Source organism: Abramis brama, assembly GCF_963993115.1.
Source record: "Abramis brama genome assembly, chromosome: 10".
NCBI lineage: Eukaryota > Metazoa > Chordata > Actinopteri > Cypriniformes > Leuciscidae > Abramis > Abramis brama.
The window spans coordinates 24,471,203-24,491,311 of NC_139972.1; the positions used below are offsets into that span (position 1 = coordinate 24,471,203).

The 20,109-nt window shown below is 36.7% G+C and overlaps 3 protein-coding genes across 8 annotated transcripts in view; all 3 read left to right on the forward strand.

The window, feature by feature from the left end:
- arfip2a (ADP-ribosylation factor interacting protein 2a) overlaps nucleotides 1–5,442 on the forward strand; it is a 9,136-nt gene extending 3,694 nt beyond the window's left edge. For 4 of the 6 annotated variants that reach the window (XM_084125761.1, XM_084125759.1, XM_084125760.1 and 1 more), the window contains 6 exons: nucleotides 998–1,078; nucleotides 1,399–1,511; nucleotides 2,001–2,222; nucleotides 2,361–2,518; nucleotides 3,825–3,999; nucleotides 4,104–5,442. In XM_084125761.1, coding sequence (XP_083981887.1) covers nucleotides 998–1,078; nucleotides 1,399–1,511; nucleotides 2,001–2,222; nucleotides 2,361–2,518; nucleotides 3,825–3,999; nucleotides 4,104–4,259 — 905 coding nt within the window. In that variant the 3' untranslated portion in view covers nucleotides 4,260–5,442. The remainder of the gene's footprint in view (nucleotides 1–997; nucleotides 1,079–1,398; nucleotides 1,512–2,000; nucleotides 2,223–2,360; nucleotides 2,519–3,824; nucleotides 4,000–4,103) is intronic. The other 2 variants (XM_084125763.1, XM_084125764.1) reach the window with 1 other exon arrangement.
- A 1,708-nt stretch (nucleotides 5,443–7,150) lies between these two features.
- Nucleotides 7,151–17,986, forward strand: fhdc4 (FH2 domain containing 4). Its single transcript, XM_084125848.1, has 12 exons — nucleotides 7,151–7,310; nucleotides 7,862–8,236; nucleotides 10,313–10,374; nucleotides 11,664–11,766; nucleotides 11,931–12,016; nucleotides 12,141–12,241; nucleotides 12,677–12,747; nucleotides 12,879–12,986; nucleotides 13,087–13,157; nucleotides 13,743–13,860; nucleotides 14,313–14,477; nucleotides 15,734–17,986. Exons 2-12 carry the CDS (start codon nucleotides 7,901–7,903, stop codon nucleotides 16,814–16,816), a joined length of 2,304 nt encoding a protein of 767 aa, XP_083981974.1. The 5' UTR covers nucleotides 7,151–7,310; nucleotides 7,862–7,900; the 3' UTR covers nucleotides 16,817–17,986.
- Nucleotides 17,987–19,227: 1,241 nt separating this feature from the next.
- Nucleotides 19,228–20,109, forward strand: part of trim3a (tripartite motif containing 3a) — a 30,247-nt gene continuing 29,365 nt past the window's right edge. The window contains exon 1 of the mRNA XM_084126981.1: nucleotides 19,228–19,358. The gene's annotated coding sequence lies outside the window, so the exon portion shown is untranslated. The remainder of the gene's footprint in view (nucleotides 19,359–20,109) is intronic.

Below are 20,109 nucleotides of genomic sequence, written 5' to 3' on the forward strand. Positions count from 1 at the left end.
AGTTAACTTTAATTTCATATTCATTAAATATTATTTTATAAATACACTACCATTCAGAAATGTGGGGTCAATAAGATTTATTTGAAAGAAATTAATACTTTTATTCAGCTAGGATGCATTAAATTGGTCAAAAGTGACAGTAAAAAATTATAATGTTACAAAAGATTTCTGTTTCAAAAAAATGCTGTTATTTTGCTGCTTTTTTAAAAATTATTCATCAAAGGATCTTATTCATAAAAAATATGTTTTTCACAAAAATATTTTTAACTGTTTTCAACATTGTTATTAATAAGAAATCTTTCTTAAGCAGCAAATCAGCATATTAGAATGATTTCTGAAGGATCATGTGACACTAAAGACTGGACTAATGATGCTGAAAATTCAGCTTTGGCATCACAGGAATAAATCACATTCTAAAATATATTAAAATTTAAACTATATATTTTTTTACAATATTTTTGATCAAATCAAACTTAAAAAAAAATCTTACTAACCCCAAACTTTTAAACGGTAGTATTTATTTATATTAATTTGATTTACCCCAAATTATAGAATACATTTCTTATGACCGCCACTCTACACAGTCAGTCCTTTAGCAGCAACCTGGTTTGCCATTCATTTTCATCCTCTACTTCCACCTTTTATCACCTTACCTTTGTATAAAGGTATACATTTCCTCTCTTTTGGTTTCCTTGCTCTTATAAACCTCTTAACCTTCACTTTTAAGCATTTAACTCTTTATTTTTTTGTGCACAATTCATCATCATAATCTTCAATATTGTTATTGTTTTATGTACATTTTGATAATACCTTCAATGAAATCATTTTTTTCATCAGTTTACCAATCTCAACTACAACACAGTTAATGTTACAGTTATTGTTAATCATCTCTATTACCCCCAAAACACTTAATATTGCAATTTCCTTAATGGTCTTTCAATTAAACTACATCTCCATCTCATTCCTCCACCCGTCCACTGTTATTCATTCATTTCAGACATCCGCTCCAAATCCAGGGGTATAACTCCCAGCAATTCAGCTGCCAGTCGGATAGCAAACCAGCCAGGACATTACCCAGGTATCCCAGGGCCTCCTCACCCTTTCCTGCCACTGCCAGACACCTTTTTCTTCCAGCCCATAATTAGCAGTCATTACTCATTTACTGTCATCACACCTTTTATTCTTGCCCCGATTCATTTGTCAGCCTCAGAAATATCAGTCTCTACTCTGATAATGGTGCATTGTAGTAACATTCTTTCTCTGTAATCTTGTTGTGATTACTGTAACCTTATAGACAAAACTGGGTTGTGGTGTTCCTTATATCCAAAATGTCCAATTTGAAATGATATTGTATTTTGGGGTATGGCCCCCTATTTATAGTGCATTTTCTACTCTCAGCTCCCAGCATGCACCACAGCAACAGCAACCCAATGATGTCAGAGGAGGCCACAAGAGGAGTAGCTGTAGAGAAATTTGACAGCGTGAAAAAGTGGAGCATTAACACGTACAAGGTAGAAAACCTACCGCATAAGTCTCTTATGCTCACCAAGGCTGCATTTTAGTAAAAATACAATAAAAGCAGCAGTATTGTATATTATTATTGCAATTTAAACTGTTTTTAATATATTTTTTAAATGTAATTTATTCTTGTGATGTCAAATCTGAATTTTCAGCATCATTACTCCAGGCTTCAGTGTCACATGATCCTTCAGAAATCATTCTAATATGATGAATTGGTGCTCATGAATGTATGTTGATAACAGCTATGCTGCTCAATATTTTTGAGGAAACTGTGATCTTTTATGAATAGAAAGTTCAAATGAACAGCATTTATTTGAATTAAAGATCTTTTGTAACATTATAAATGTTTTTACTGTCACTTTTTGATTTAATGTTTTTTTGCTAAATAAAATTATGTACAGGTATTTAGGATTTATGAAAATGTTAGGTAAAGCCATTATGGGATTCATTTGTATCTGCTTCTGTCCTCTCTTCATCAGTGCACAAAACAGATGTTTTCGGAGCGCTTCGGCCGCGGTACGAAGACGGTGGACATGGAGCTTGAGGCTCAGATCGATGTGCTTAGAGAGACTAAGCTGAAGTACGAGTGTATTCTGAGACTAGCACGTGATCTCACCAACCACTTCTACAACATGGTGCAGACTCAGCAGGCTCTTGGGGACACTTTCGCTGATCTTAGCCAGAAATCCCCTGAATTGCAGGTACTAATTATTTTTGTGTCCCCTGTTCTGGCTGCAGGTGTTGGGCCAATTTATATTTAGTTCCATATTACTACTAGTACTGAATCTTATCTTACCATAGTGTCTTATTTGCCCTAACTTAAACTTGATCCCTTGCAGGATGAGTTTGGCTATAATGCAGAGACACAAAGACTGCTATGCAAGAATGGAGAGACGCTCCTGGGTGCCATCAATTTCTTTGTGTCCAGCATTAATACGCTAGTCAACAAAACCATGGAGGACACGCTCATGACCATCAAGATGTATGAGAATGCAAGGTATCAAAAGTTTGATGTTAATGAGTTACATGTAACTTCATGAGTAAATGAGTGAAAGTATTATTAGCTGCTTAAAGGGATAGTTCATCCAAAAATTAAAATTAGCCTACCCCATAATTTACTGACCCTCAAGCCATCCTAGGTGTATATGACTTTCTTCTTTCAGCCAAACACAATCGGAGTTATATTAAAAAGATATTCTGGCTCTTCCAAGCTTTATAATGGGAGTGAATAGTAACTGAGATTTTGAAGCCCAAAAAAGTGCATCCATCCATCATAAAAGTAAGCCATACGGCTCCAGGGGGTTAATAAAGGCCTTCTGAAGTGAAGCGATGCGTTTTTGTAAGAAAAATATCCATATTTTTTTAATAAATCACTAATCACAAGCTTCTGGTAACGTTTACGTGCATTCACGAGTCGAGTTCCTGCGTATGACGTAGGATGTAGGAGTAGCGTAAGCTTAGGTGAGAGGAGACGCCCCTCGAAGTTTAAACAAATAGGGCTGGGCAACAAACTCAAGTTTCTCCGACATTTCTCTTTAAAAATTATTGTTTCTAATTCGTGACCGGTGATTTGTTTTGCTCTATCCTCTGCGCTTCCACATTTGTCAAGATGTCATGTGTTGGGTCAGAGTTCACTCTTCCACCTGAACTAGACTCACGTCCAGGCGTTACCAGAAGCCAGTGATTACAGTTTCTAAAGTTATAAATATGGATATTTTTCTTACAAAAACGCTTCAGAAGGCTTTTATATTAAACCCCTGGAGCCATGTTGATTACTTTTATGATGGATGGATGCGCTTTTTTGGGCTTCAAAATCTATTCTATTCTATTACTATTCACTCCCATTATAAAGTTTGGAAGAGCCAGGATATTTTTTTTAACATAACTCCGATTGTGTTTGGCTGAAAGAAGAAAGTAATATACACCTAGGATGGCTTGAGGGTGAGTAAATTATGGGATAATTTTTATTTTTGGGTGAACTAAACCTTTAAATAAGTTTTGATTCGGACTGCCAAAAAAGGTCAGCAAAATAAATGTATGATATATATAGATTCCTTAGACAAATTAATCACATGTATCAAAATTAGCTGAGAAACCCCCCCAAATGTAGATAAGTCAAAGACTTGTTGTCTGACAAGTATTGGTAAGGCATTACAAAAAGGGCAATTAGAAGTCAACGTGTTGCTTTATTTCCTCATCATTGAAAATAAGCATATTCCTAGATCCAGTCAAGTCCACAGGAATTCATTTTGTTCAGAATTTCATTCAGTTTATACTAGTGAATAAATATGTTTTCGTTTTAGACTGGAATTCGATGCCTATAGGACAGACCTGGAGGAGTTGAGCGCGGGTCCGCGGGACGCTGCAGCCATGATGCGCATTGAGATGGCTCAACAGCAGTACCAGATCCAGAAAGACAAATATGAACGACTGCGCAGTGATGTCACCATCAAACTCAAGTTCTTGGATGAGAATAAGGTACCATGTTGAAATCCCTGGTGTTCACGTGTTGTGTTTCATATGTCAGAGTTATTCCTGGCTTTTGTCATAGTTTCTTCAGATACCTGTATGTTGATTTCCAGGTAAAGGTGATGCACAAACAACTCCTACTGTTTCATAATGCTATCTCGGCATATTTCGCTGGAAATCAGCAGCAGCTGGAACAGACTCTCAGACAGTTCAACGTGAAGTTGAAGCCACCGGGTTCTGACAAGCCGTCGTGGCTTGAGGAACAGTAATCACTTTGTCAATGTAAAGAGACACTCAAACATGGAAACCTGAAAATAGATGGATGGGGATGTAAAGAGATGCATTATATGTGATTTGTATGAATGATTAAGACGAGAAGTGGATGTTTTTATTTTGCCAAACCCTGGAAAATGTTCCGTTTTATTTAAAGCCAGAAAAATCTTTCAATGAATATTGATTTGACTAACCGTGGTTATGCTTTACAGCTGCCGTGGTTATGCTTTACAGCTGCCTTAACTTACTTTTAGGTATAGCGTATGGGCTGTTCACTCTCTGTAAAAACATTCATAGTCATATTCACAAAACTGTCATACTCCCCTCCCAGGCCAGTTTATATATTTTGTTTTATCTTGATAGAATAGAGCTGAAAGGAATGAATGTTGTGCTTGTGCGTTTGTTTTTAATGTATTTGGGGGAGGATTACGTCAAGGAATAAGAAAGGAAAATTGCTCACGGTATGTGTCATAAGAAGGTTAATATATTTATATTATGTAAATTGTGAAGTCCCACATATGAAATTAAAACACATTTGAAGGCGATAGAATCTTATGAGTATGTATTGTGATGTTTATCGTGTCTTGCATGTGTGTCTTTTGTTTTTTTCTGCCACAAGCAGCAGGTTTCTGAGCAGTGTCTTCAAACTCTGCCGGCTGGCAGCAAACGCCACTGGTAGAGTCTGCTGCCGGCCAGGAAAGACTTAACCGCTTTTCCTGGATTGGATTGTTATTCCCTTGGCTCTTTACTCAAATAAGAGTAAAGGGCATGGTTTTGGTTTCACTGTGGTAATCAAATTGGATCAGGCATTTTTTCTTGGAAGAAATGGTGTGCTTTTGTATTTGTATGGGTTTGCTTTAACAATAATTTGTTACGTTTGCAAGTTGATTTTATCCGTGTTACACAATTTGAATATTGATTCAGCAACCATGCCTGCTATTTTATCTTCTTAAAATGCTCACAACCCATTTTTTGAGGGTCTGTTTCGACAGAGGTCTTTTCTAATAGACTAATATTGACTAGATTGTTAAAATCACTGTACATTTCCCCCACAAATGTGTGTAGTGATATTTACATTACCTGATTTTTAACTTGGTTTTAATCAAGTCAAAAATATTTAATATGACTGAATTGCTCAGGTTGTCTTCTGAAATTATATAAAAATGTCTCGTCACCCCAGTTAAAGCATTTGTTTTCGTTGTTTGCGTGTTAAATTAACACCTATTTTTTTAATTTACAATGCAATTTCTGCACTGTAAAAAGTGACCAGTTGACTTAAAGGGGGGGTACAATGGTGTTTCATGTATTCAGAGTTGTTTACAGTGTTAAAGAGATGGATTCTCATGCTAAACATGGCCAAAGTTTAAAAAAAATATTTTGGACGAATAACGGAGAATTTCTGTGCCGAAAATCTTACTTCCGGGTTGGTACAAGTTTCGGATGTTTTTTTTCGATCGTGGATCTAATGACGTAGACGAGAGTGGAACTCCTTATATGAGCATTTCTCTCGGAAAAGCGCGCCCGCGCACACGTCGACCAGAGGAGAGCGAGGCCGCGCACATCAACGCGCTTCAACAGGAAATCATCGGCAGCGCTGCATAGGATTTGTTCAAGAATGTCTCCAAAGTGTGTTTTTGGATGTGAGGGAAAGCTTACCGTGTTCAGCTTCCCAAAGAACCCAGCGTTACAGGAACAGTGGATGCAGTTTGTTTTTCCGGGGCAGCAACGGAGTGTAGCAAGTGCGGTTGTGTGTTCTGGTCATTTCAGTGACGAACGTTTTATTAACAAGGCCCAGGTCGACGCTGGATTTGCACATCGTTTGCTATTATAACGTGGAGCGGTCCCAGTGATAAAAGACCCCATTCATGTAAGTACAACTGGATTTCTGTCTTTTGCTGGAAATCAGCACATAGTGAATATATGTTGACTATAGCTCCGCCCACGGCACGCCTCCAGGAGCTCGGCTTTTTCCGGAGAGAATCGGAAAGCTGTATTTTTCTTTTATAAATATGATAAAACTAAAGACTTTTTGGAGATATGAAGGATGCACTACTACTCTATAGGTACTCAAGATTAACATGAGATTAGGTGAAACTGTGTATGTTATGTACTCTTTAAAAAAAGTGAGGAAATCCATTGCCTTACAATTATTAAGTAAATAAACTTAATGTGGAATTGTCAAGTTCACATAACTTAATTTTTCAATTATGCATGAAGTTTATTTACTTAATAATTTTAATGCAACGGATTTCCTCACTTTTTTAAGTTAAATCAACTGATCGCTTTTTACAGTGTGTGCAAATCATTAATATTTAATGAGGTAAACAGTGAGTCCTATTATGATTGGTTGTCTGTTGTTAAAAACTTAAAATTAGAACCTGATTGTTTTACACTAACTTTATGTAAAGACATTTACATTTTATGAGTCATTCATAGTCATATTCAGAAAATTGTTCCTTGTCCAGTGAGCACCTCCCAGGCCAGTTTATATTGATAGAAAAGAGCTCATGAAAGGAATGAATGTTGTGTTTGAGCGTTTGTTTTTAACGTAAAGTCGTTGCCTCTTGGCTCCATAATTCGGGTTAATCCATTATATTTTACCCATGGTCCATGGTGAAAGCGGTACTAAACCCTTTTAAAAATTATCAGTGTAAAACGGCCTTTATTCTGAGTTAAAGAAAACTAATACAAAACTAAAAGCTAAACCAAATTAAGTGGAAGCTTTAATTCTAACGGTAGTTGCTGTTATTGTTTGTTAGGCGAATCAATACCCATTCATGCGGTACTTCTATGAAATTTGAACAATCATAACACATGGATTACGTCTGAAACAAGCGCTGACGAGTTCTGGGCGTGAGTTACAGGTAAGAGAGCAGATTGCAACATCACACTTCCGCAGAGCGGGCATACAGTAACCAACAGTCCCGTGGGACAGAGTAGCCTACTATAGAGCATGCTTTTCTTTTTTGGAGTATATAGCCAAAGTAAATTCGGATATTGTCAGACAGTAATTTCTGTTGGTAGACGTCTGGCGACCTCTGGAACGAGTAAGTAAAATATTTTTTATAGGCCTACTACGTTGTTACCATGAGAAAACCATGGACATTAAAAATACCATAGATATCCAAGTTGTTTTCCCCACCACGGACAGTTATTGTAATACTCTACAATACCATTTAAGTACTATGATAAAACTGAGAGAAGAACATGCGAATATGGCATTACCTAGGGTACAAAACAACTGTTGTACAGTTTTTTTAAGATTCAAAAGTTTCTCAAGAAATTATGGTAGGCTTTATGGTAAACTAACTAAACTAGTTGTAGTACCATACAAATATGTAAATGTAATTTTGTTTACATGCATGTACCATGGTACTTCTGTGTAAATGTCTAGCAAATTTTGATTTTTGACAAATGTAGAGGTCATGTAAACCTATTAGATATTTTTCACTGTCCTGGTTTGGCTACTCACCAGTGCTTATCACCTACAGTTTCTCGGTTAACTTCCTTATTACACAAATCCTTCCTTTTTCAGTTAAATGACAGCAGATAGTAGACATACAAACATATGGTTTCCTTTTCTGTCCTTTCTTTAAAGGGATGATGCAGCAGTATCTTTCCAAGTGACAACCAAACCATGACACCACCACCGCCACCACCACCGCCTCCTCCTCCTCCTCCTCCTCCTCCTCCTCCTCCTCCTCCTCCACCCCCTGCCCTCTTCCCTAGTGGATGCCCGTTTTCCAGAGGGACGACACGGGCCTCTACAATGCGTAATTTTAATTGGGAGGCCATACCAAAGGACACTGTGATAGGCAAACATAACATATGGACGGCTGAGAAGAGCAGGGATTTCGAGTTGGACACCAAAGGTATGGAGGAGCTGTTCAGCCGCAATGACCAGAAGAAGGTCAAGGCCACAACTCGCAGCAGTGTACGCCAGTCCCTAAGCAAGGCCCCAGGACCTGAAATGGTGAGTTTAGGTGGGATGTGCTAGAAAAGACGTTTTGTGTCTGCAGGCTTACAGTAAATGGGTGTTTCCAGACTCATCTACTCCGAGAGATTTACATATGCTTTCATCATAGGGTAGGCTTTGTGACTGTCTCAGGTCAGGTGAGGTCAGGTCACAGGTCAGAAACACTGTAAAGATGACTTTGTTTGTTGTAACCTCACTAAATTTGTTATAGGCTAATCTGTTGATTTGGGGATCTTTGAATGTTTCTATTAGTCTGGGTTTCCCCATGCTGCCTTGCACGCAGCGCGATTTTATTCACGCTGCTAGGCAGCCTGGATACCATGGACCAGATTTTCCCCTCAAAAAGGGAACCAATCACAGAACGGGGAGGGAGCAGCAAGATGATGACGACGTCAATGCGACACACCAAAGCAGTTTGTTTATATCTATGGATCCAACATGGCATCAGACGCGAAGTTACCTTTCGATGCAGCTTTAGATAGTGTTCTAAGTAGTTTAGAACGCAAGTTTATTTCATCTTCTTCCTCGTCGAATTTCTGTTGCTCTACATACGTCATCTGGTATGATTGAAACGATTGGCTATGAGCTACGTGCAGGCGCATTTGATAGACATTCGTAGCGCCCAATAAACGGCTCTGGGCATTCGTAAACCATGCCTAAAATACGAGAAAATGAACGTGGTTCCCAGACCACGTCTCAATGAGAAAGAGGTCTGACGTTAGCCAGGCTATGTTTCTATAGTAATGATTACAGAGCTGAAGGTCATTTCAAGCATCTCATATTCTCATGCTGAATGCATGAGGTATCCTAATTGCTAGTTTTGCATAAACCGTTTCTTCATGGTCAGTTATCTTCCATGTAGTGTACTATCGTAGTATTTCTATCTATTTCTCTATGAAAGTGGTAACCTGCAGTTGTTACAGTACGGAGCTACTTTTAACCCTTACCTAACCCATTTATTTATTTATTTATGAGGAAAACAGCTTATAAATCAGACAGATTGCTGCTTTTTGAAAATGTAGGCTAATGCAGAAAGTTTTCTCTGAGGGTTGTGTTTAGGGGTTGGTTTAGGTTCAGGGGATATAATGTACAGTTTGTACAGTGTAAAAATCATTGTCTATGGAAAGTCCCCATAAAACATGGAAACCTAACATACGTACGTGTGTGTAAAAGAAAGTTATTTATTGTTATTTTTATATTACTAAATTAACCAGGTTTATGGCTAATGTGGACCAATTTACAATTTTTGTCATTATCGTTTCACTCTTTGGTAATTTAAGTTCTTTTCATAATAAATTCTAGGTTATGTTATGACATTTAGTCAGAAAACATGTTTAAAAACTGGCTTTACTTCTGCAAAGTCACATGATACTGAACTAATCAATAACTAATACTAATGTCAGATAGATAAGTGGAAAAGAAAAGTTTACCAAAAGGGAATTCAAATGACAGTATGATTTTAAAATGACTGCTGTTTTCTAGTAACAACTTTTTTTTTCTTTTTTTTTTTACATTTTTCATTGTTGTAATCTTGATTTGTCGTGCTGTGGCCCAGAGTCAAAAACAAAAAAACATCCTAGCGCTGTAACTAGATTTGAAGTAACTTTCTCTTTCAAGTAATGCTTACAGTCATTCATAAGACAATACTGTGGCATTTATGGATGCCACTTGACTATGTTTGTCGTTTGATCTGAACCCTTTTCAAAGGTGGAGGGATTTCGCCTTTTCTGTAAGTGTTTACATAAGGTGGACTCCACCAATATTGAATAGCGAACATTTCAAAAACACTGTGATGCAGAACATCTAATTTTACAACTGCTGAATCACATCATCGCAATGTTCCGTTGATTATTTTTAATGCAAGAAATTAATAGGCAGGGTTGTTGGTGTTCTTAAATCATCATCAGTTTTTCATAGTTCAAAACTGATTAAACACATCAGGGTGGAGTAACTACCTGATACAATCTGTTTACATTTATGTTTGTTAATGGTGTAATATACATAATAAGCAATCAGTCTAACAACTGTCTTTGTCAAGCCATGTCCATATAATTGGCTTTTTTCCCTTGCCAGGTGTCCATTCTCAACTCCAAGAAGAACATGAACATTGGTATCTTCCTCAAGCAGTTCAGAAGGTGAGTGTACCACAAGGGAGTATATTAAGAAAAGCTCTCCATTTCGTCAGCAGATCTTAGGGTGGAAACGCTTAGTAGTCAAATGATACATTGCTCACATGTCTCTGCAAGCCAAATGAATTTTCCCTGACAACATCAGTCCAGGCATATCTTTTCTACCGGAGTACAAACATGGAGATAAGATGAGCTTTGCAGCAGTTCCCTTAATCATGCAGTATTTCTCCTCAGATATTGATTAGTTGATTGTGACAGTTTAACTTTGACATGTTAATGAACACATCAAATCTATAGTGCTACAGCTAGAGCTTGTGATACCAGTTTGGTGTGCTTGGTTATCTTGAGAAAAAAAAAAAAAAAAAGCAAGATGGGGCTTGTCTATCCTAGGTATTTTTTATGCTTGGCCAAGAAGAGGAGATTAAGAGTGTATGGCAACCAGAACAAGGTGAAGTATGACTCACAGTGTGGAAGTACATGTGTTGAACACTTCCTCTATACCGTTCTTACAGATGGACCGCTTGATGTGTCGTTTGTTTTGGAGAATGTCAAATTGAGTTTTACAATGTAATCAGTCTATTTAAAGGTGAAGTGTGTCTGTGCTATTAGCAGTGAAAGTATTAATTGTTTTCAAACTAGTTTCTCGAACATTCCCCCAGCTGTCATTGGTTGGACAAACAGGTAGTCCCACCACCAAACTCACGCCATTGGTTGAGTCATTGTTGCTGTGTTCGGCTGCTCAAACAAACAGAGCAATGTTGACACACCACAGAAAATTAACCTTCAAATATCTTATAGCTGTCACGCACATTAAACTGGCATAGGAGACGGTAAGGGATAGTTCACGCAAAAAAAATTATTCTGTCCTAATTTACTCACCCTCATGTTGTTGCAAACCTGTATGACCAAACAGTTTTGGTTCCCATTGAGATCCATTACATTTTTTTGACCATACAATGGAAGTCAATGAGAACCGAACTGATTGGTATATATCATCTTTTGTGTGAAGAAAGGAAGTCATACAGGGTTGAAACAACACAAAGGTGAGTAAATGATGACCGGATTTCCCCCAAAATAAAATCAAAAGCTGATGCATATAAAACCATTTATTTTATTGATTTATTTTTTTGCTTTTTCCTTCATAAGTTCATAAGGAAGCCTGGGGATTACTATATCATATTGGTAGAGCCCCACTTCCAGTGAATCTTTGGGAAATCTGAGATTTTGTAACTCCTCAAATAGTCTGTGGTCCTGATCTATAATTTTACCACATCTTGCTCTAACTTTCTCCTCAGGCCAGTGAGTGAAATGATTGACGACATTATCAGCGGCAGAGGAGAAAGATTTGGTACTGGGAAACTGAAGGAGTTGTGCAAACTACTGCCAGAGGATGGAGAGGTGGGTGTAAAATCTAATTAGAGCCTCAGTTACACTCATTGAGCAATTCCAAAAAGTGGAATTTTTGTACTGTAGACCAGAATAAGAATATTTTATGTAGCACTTTCATTTGAAACGCAAACCTAAAAGCTTGTTGCTATGCATTATGTTTCTTCTTTCATTAGGTGCGTCAGCTCCTTGATTTTAAAGGAGACTATGCAACTTTATCTGAACCAGATCGGTTCATGGTACAACTTGTAAAAGTTCCTTGGTGAGTATATACAGCCACACAAAGACAAATACACACTTAACACGATTGTACACAGAGCTCTTTCGATACAGTAATTTTTGGATATGCCATCCAGATTATTTTTATTTGTTTGCTCTTCCTCTAGCTATGAGGAACGGTTGAACGGTTTAGTACTCAAAGAGGAATTCTCCCATTTTGTGGATGAGGTGAATCACTCTATTGCAGTCATGACCTCTGCTGGACAAGGTAAGATTGTAGATTACAACAAATTACTACCTATTGTAAAGTACTACCATAAACATGTCTTCCGTATTTTGAAGCAAAAAAAAAAATAATAATAATAAAAAAAAATATATATATATATGTATGTATGTATGTATATATGTATCATTATTTTGTTAATAGACAGTTCAGACGCTTCAAATAAAATATATTTATATTATAAGAGCTAGTCATGGTTACTAATTATTATTTATTTTAAATTAAAAATATAAATAGTTTAAATCAACTTTAAAAATACTCTTATAGTATATGATCCTCATAGTTCCTTAAAGCATGACTAACTGTATGGGTTTGATTCCCAGGAAACTTGAGTTGCTTTGTTTATTAGTGCAATTACAAGGATGTGACTAGGTTTGATTTGTTTTATTTCACCTAACCCATGTATGAAATTTTTTCCAGAGCTGTTGGAATGTGCGGATCTACATTCAGTCATTCGACTAGTCTTGGAAACAGGGAACTACATGAACTCTGTGAGTATAATCATACCACTGTATTTTGTTACGATTGTTGAAAATGATTAAAGTTGGTTAACCTCAGCACTGCACATTTGTGTGTTTACACTGTCATGAGATCCTAATCGTTCTGCCCCCACTTCCACCAGGGAGGGTACGCCGGCAGCGCGGTGGGATTCCGGATAACGTCTCTTCTCAAACTAGCGGATACCAAAGCCAACAAGCCTGGAATGAACCTCATGCACTATGTTGTGATGGTAGCAATGATGTTTAATATTATACTGTGGTGCCAGAGCCACATAAGACACACAGCTTTATTTCCATGTTAATTCTTTTCTCATGTGTCTGTTACCACAGCAAGCCCAGAAGATAGATGCATCGCTGCTGAATTTCCCAGAGAAACTACAGAACATTGGAGATGCAGCAAGGTAGGCCACACATCGCTGTTTGAAAAATTGCACTTCCCTATAATTATTTTATCTGATTAATTTAATATAAAAATGCACACAGACACACTACAAAAATCTGTTAAAAAAACAGTGATATTTTGTACTTATTAATCATTTGAATTAGCTTTTTTTTTTTCATTTTAATTTGAGTAATTTTGTTGTGTCTTTCTCATTTTTATGTTTATTTTAAATATTTCTGTTTAGCTTTAATTTATTTTTATTTTATTTTAGTACTTTAACTAACTTACAGTAAGTTGCCAAAGCAACATTTCTAATTAGTCATTTGAGTTAAGAATTTTTTTTTAAAATACTTGTAGTTTTAGTTAATTATACCGATTTTAACAATACAATGTGTTATATGTGATTCTCGGTACTGTTATATGGAATTCTAGTACTTAAATATTGTGAGTCTTGTATCTTAATTTATTGAGGTTAGAATCTCAACTCTTAATCTCAACTCTAGAATCTTAATCTCTGTAAAGGTTCAGGTAAAGTGCTCAGTACTAAATTGCACTGAAAATGCAAAAGAAGAGTGAAATATATTGTCTGTCTTCATCAATACAGGATTCATAAACAGGAAATTGAGTCTGATTTCCAAAAGGAAATGAGCAAAGTCCAGGTGTCGAAGCAGAATGCTAGTAAACATCCAGATCTGGAAGAACAGATGAGGGATTTTCTGCTGGTGAGGCATTTTATATTTCTCACAATTCCTTAGTTAGAACCTATTTAGTTTATCTCTGAATGTGAGTGTAACCAGGTTAAATGTTGTGGGAAGAAGGAGGCGGGAACCGGCGAACATTCAAACACATTTTAATGATACAAATAAAATCTCTCGATCTCCACTGTCGTCGCTCCCCCTTTATGCTTCCGCTCCTCCGTGAGAGATACAAGACCGGTGCGTCGTGCCGCTCTCTCACGGCCCTCGGCCTCGTCCCGCTCGCCACAGTGAGCATGCAATTTTTTTTGTTCAAAGTCTTTTGGTGTGGTAACATGCTATTGAGCCTATTGACTACTGAAGTACTGACATCCACATAAACAGCGCATTTCCCTGATTGCATGAAATGTTAATGTGTTAAATAAGAAGCATCACATCAGAACAGCAGCTTCTTCCATTAATCTTTTCTTCTTTTTTAGAATGCAGAAACCAGGTTAAATGAGACCGAGACAGCCTTCAAGACCCTTTCTGCTGTGAGTGATTCGGTAGCAGAGTATTTCTGTGAGGACCCCACTCAGTTCAAACTAGAGGATTGTTGCTCCATTTTCTACTCTTTCTGTGAGAAGTTCAAACGAGCAGTTCAGGTAACTCTAACCATACATTGTAGGTGCTCTAGTCTAAGAAGCAGTCTTAGCCAGGTTTTTTTTTTTACACCTAAAGAAATCAATAGGACTTCTGCAAAACATGTTTGAAATGATGCACAGTGGGGTCCAAAAGTCTGAGACCACGTTGAAAATCCAGTTTAAACCTGGAAATGTTTTAGAAAATAAAAATCATCTAAGAAACTTTTAGAAATGCAACACACTACTGTTCAAAAGTTTGGGATCACTAATTCCTTTTCAAAGAAAAAATTCTAATAATCATTCTAAAAATAACACTAATTTGGTGCTCATGAAACATTTATTATTAATATTATCAGTGTTGAAAACAGTTGTACTGGTTTATATTCTTTTAAAGAAATTGGTACATTTATTCAGCAAGGACGCATTAAATTGATTAAAAGTGACAGTTAAGATTTCTGTCTGTAATGAATGCTGTCCTTTCTTTTTTTTATCAAATAATCTTTAAAAAATTATCACAGTTCAATATTAAGCAGCACAACTGTTTTCAACATTGATAGTAATGATAATAAGTGTTTCTTGAGCATCAAATCAGAATGATTTCTGAAGGTTCATGTGACACTGAAGACTAAAGTAATGATGCAGATGCATCACAGAAATAACGGACATTTTAAAAGTTAAATTGTTATAATATTTTATGGTTTTACTGTTTTTGCTGTACTTTTTGATTAAATAAATTCAGCCTCTGTGAGCATAAGAGACTTTTTTCAAAAACATTGAAAAGTCTTACAGATCCAAAACTTTTGAATGGTAGTGTATTTACCTGTTATGCTGCATCCACAGCAATGTGTGTAAGTATAAGAATCAGGGTCACTCATTTTGGCAAACAAATAATAAAAATGATGAGCATAAAAAAATAATAATAATAATAAACATTATATATATATATATATACATATACATGTAACCTCTTCAAATGAGATAATAATAAACTATATACTGTATATATATATATATATATATATATATGTATATATATATGTGTGTGTGTGTGTGTATGTGTGTGTGTGTGTGTATATAAATAAATATTAAATATTGTTTACCTATTTAATTATTGTTACCCAATTTGATTTTTATTTATTTTTTTGGTTTAGATTATTTTTTTAACATTGTTTAAATATTGTGAATTAAATTAAATGTAAAAATATCGTTTATCCTCCTTGACCAGATAAAATAAAGAAAACTTCTTGTATCACTTCTCTATCATCTTTCTGCCATAGGAGAACCTTGAACGAGACAAGTTGGATGTGAGGCGCAGGCTGCGAGAGCGCACTCAGATTGCTGCTAAGCGACGCTCCACCGCCACCTGCTCATCACGAGACAAAGACATTGAAGGAGATGCTCTGGAGTCCATCCTACAGAGGTTCAACAGTCGGCAATCCCGCCGTAGAGCTGGGACCGGTTCGCCCACGCTGGGGAATCTGATTGAGACCCCCTTGAAGAAGAACCACCCCATTGACAACAAAGAGGTTAAGAGGGACAGCTGGATCAAAAGTGTCACGCAATCCTCCTTGATCAAGGAGAGCTTTGATAAGAAAGAGACGCCCAATCACCCAGAGGTTATAATCTCAAGCCCCGTGCAGGAAAGTGCCGGTACCAATTCCTCATCAGATCAACGAGTCTCCGTATCCTCGGAGCAGAAGGAGGAAGATGCCCAGTCCGAGAAGGAAGTGCAGAATATGAGAGAGGTATCACGGAAAGTTCTACAATATCAGTCCAGTCGAAGTAGTATTTCATCCGGCGAGGCCCTGTCGCCGATCCTGTCTCCCAGGCAGACGTTCTTCCAGGAGGACAGAAGACAGCTGCTGATCATGGCCATAGAAGAAAACGCTTCTAAATCCAGCCCTCTGCTGCAGAACAGCCAGATCATCAATCGCCGGCACACAATCGCACTTCCTGAGGCCAAATGTGGAAGTACCAGCCAAGAGGTCCTGTTTGTGCCCTGTGATGTGGATGCATCTCCGACTCCCTCTATAGGTGTTATTGGAAAAGGGAAATCTGTGGATTGTAATATGCTCACCGTACAACGAAACTCTTTAAAGATTGTTAAAGATTCTGAAGCAAAGCCTCTTAATTCTCTAGAAGAATCACAATCAGTTAACTTATCACAGTCGCAATCAGCCGAGCCAGAAGCAAAGACCGAAGAGACGGTGCCTAGCTTGCCATTTGGTACTGGCAAAAGAAACAGCCTAACAACATCACTTAAAAGCGCTAAAGAGGGCTTCAGCTTTATGTCTTTATTTAAGCGCTGGCGTGAAAAAGACAAATCAAAAGAGCTTGATTCTGACAGTGTGGACCCGTGATATTAAAAAAAAAACCCATTGCTGTCTATTTATTCAGACTTTCATGCTGAGTGTCATGCTGCATTTATGGAAAACAAGCTTGGTGCTTTGTCAATGTTTGCTTGTTAAAACAGTGAATGGACATTTATTTCCACGCCTTCTATAAATAACGCACATGCAATGGCATCCAAAAAACACAATGAATTTAAATATAGTGTTGAGATCAGTGGAAATTAAGATTAGTTTATCTGCAGTGCTCTTTTATGTAACACAAGGGGGCAGTACATATGGCATTACATTTCCATGGCGGTTTCTGTATCTGCAAAAATGAACCAGGCACAATTATGCATGACTCTGACTATGAGTAATTATTCTCTTAGTTTAGTTTATATACTGACCAATCAAAATACAAGTAAGTTGGTAAATGTGGTTGTAATGCACCACATAAAATCGAGAAGAGAGTTCATGTAATTTGTGGTTTTCAGAGCTCCAGATATTAAAGAAGGCCTTTTATTTGAGTCGTTCCAGAGCACAAGATGATAAAACCTCTGCTTTTGATTCTCAATATGAGATTGCGAGAAAATTTAGAGACCATGTTCCAGTTAGGAGTTGCTCACACACTAAGATGCTCAAGTGCATTTTTATATGATGCTGTTTGTCCTGTTTTCAGGCAAGATATATTTATCATTTTTTATGTTATGTAGTTATTACTCTTGACCTCAACAACATCTCCTGTGCTACTTGATGCAGGCATATATGGTATTTCATGTTTTTTTGTCCACTGAGCTTCTGGAGTAAAGAGGAACAAGAAGAAGCTTTATCCTTGATAAAGACATTGAAGTGTTTGGGTGATTGTGTGAGTGAATCATCCTCATCAGTCTCACAGAACTGAGAATAGAGGGTCAAGCACTGATTGAATGTCACAACATGCTATGGTTATAGTCCAGTTCATCCTGAAAATGGCTTATTAGATTTTGTTGGTCAGGTTTTGTGGATAATAAGTGTGATTTCATGCTGTTACAGTGCATGTCTAAATGCTGTTTATCACAGACACTTACCATGAATTGTTTAGAGATGTATTTCATTTCTTTGAATATATTATAATAAACAGTTTATAAATGTAATGACAGAAATGATAGGTCTATTTCAGTATAACAAACAAACAAATGTATTAAATTATTATTATTATATGAAACTGAATTATAATTAATCATTATTTAATATATTGGTTGGAAGTACAATATAAAATCAATAATGCTCATTTTCGTCACACTTTAAATTATATAAAAATGTCTTTTTTGCAGAGCACACTATATGATGCACATGATAGGCAAATGTGTAATAATGTTCAGTCTGTCTTAATGTAGCGTTTGCTGACGTGGCTCGGGAGACAGTCTGCTTCTGCCATCTGGCTGTCTTAGGCTGGATGCAGTCTCCATAGCAACCACCACCTTCATAATGAAAGCCCAAGAACACAGTCTTACCTCCCCCACCCCACTGTAAACAAAGCCCAACCCTTGCACTGTGTAGCCTCGTATCCCCACCCCAAACTGACGTACTTTCACTCGTATCACCTAAGGTCACGGATTGACTGAACTATTGTGCCTTTTAATAAAACACTTTTCTGCAGAACTGAGTTTAAGGAAAAAAGAGCACCAGATGTTTTCCCTTTTAAATATGTCTTCTAGGCCGGGTGTGTCCCAAGATGTTTCCTCCCCTTCGGAGTTAATTGTTGTAATATGACTGCCATTCATTATTGTAGGCTATATATATATATATATATATATATATATATATATATATATATATATATATATATATATATAGGCTATATATAGCCTACAAAAATGTATGTATATATATATATAGCCTACAAAATATATATGTATAGATATACTTTTTTAAGCAGGGGGAAAATTAATTGTTGTCTTTATATAGTTTGATAAAAGTGAAGCAATTACAGGACTGAAAAATGATCTACTTTGTCATTTGTGGGGAAACGAATATAATGCTTAAAGTCTCTTTTTGGATTTTGGACACCCTTTACTACCTTTGATTTATAGACACGCAAATTTGATTTTATTCTTTTTTTATTTGTTTGTTTGTTTGTTTTTCAATGATAACACAAACAGACACTTGTCGACACATATGGGCAAGTAACGTTAACGTGATTCAAATCAGTTAACGAACCTAAACAAATCTTTTCAGTCAAAATATTCAAAAGATTCGAATCACTGGGTTGAACCAAAAGCCCCACCACCAGTGAATCACCCCTTTTCAGATATGATTTTTTAAATAATTACATATTCCAAAATACTAACTCTTATTGGCTATCATAGCTCCTCCCATTCCAATGCTGGCCAATTAGCGAACATCTTTTGCATTCGCACACGCCCACAATCTCAGTTCACTGTCCCCTCCTTACCGACTCCCATTCGGAGGAAAGGACTGCAGTTTTTCCTAAAAATCGTAATAAACGGATTATTTATCGGACATTGACAATGAAAAACGCTTTCTCCCGTTATTCATGCTGATTCTTCTCTAAATCCGGTCCAAATTTCACGTGAGTGTACTAGTTTCTTACCGTCGCCTCTTCCCAAATTAGACTCGTTTTGTCATTGCGGTGAATGCGTTGATACATGCTGAATAATTCATTGACATACTGGAGTGGAGACACGCATCTCTTTGGCGTGACTGCTGAAATCAGCCCGTTCTTTGTAAATGTTAAGTGTTTCAACGTCCACCATCTCCGAGGATTGTGAGGAAGTCTTAAAATATCTGCAGGATGTAGATTACCCTTTATGTCATGGGGCTGTGCTTTAGGTCAACGAGTTGTACAGTAATTGATTTCATATTCCATTGTTTTGTGCATGTAGAATCCCATCACATATCATTATCACTTTGTATAGCTATTAGTGTCCTTAGGCTGTGATCATCCCTGTATATAGACATGTTGTCTCTCAAGGAAGTACATCTTTTTTTAAAGTTTATAAAGGCCTTCTGATGAATCATCCAAATTAGGTGCTGCATATGATTTGTGTGGTGCATAATAAATCACACTGCATGTTTTTAGTAGAGATTGACAATATAGTTTTTTCTATGACTAATTATGATTATTTTAATGTTTTAAGTGCCCCAAAACAATTGTAAAACTGAAACTTGTTTTTATTTATTATTCTTACACAATGGGAACTAAATAATTACTGGACAACAATAAAAACACATTATGCATTTTGCTTATTTTATTTGTAGTCATAATAATAAGAATATTGTTGACACAAGTCCATTATGACAAAGTTGAATGTTTCCGCAAG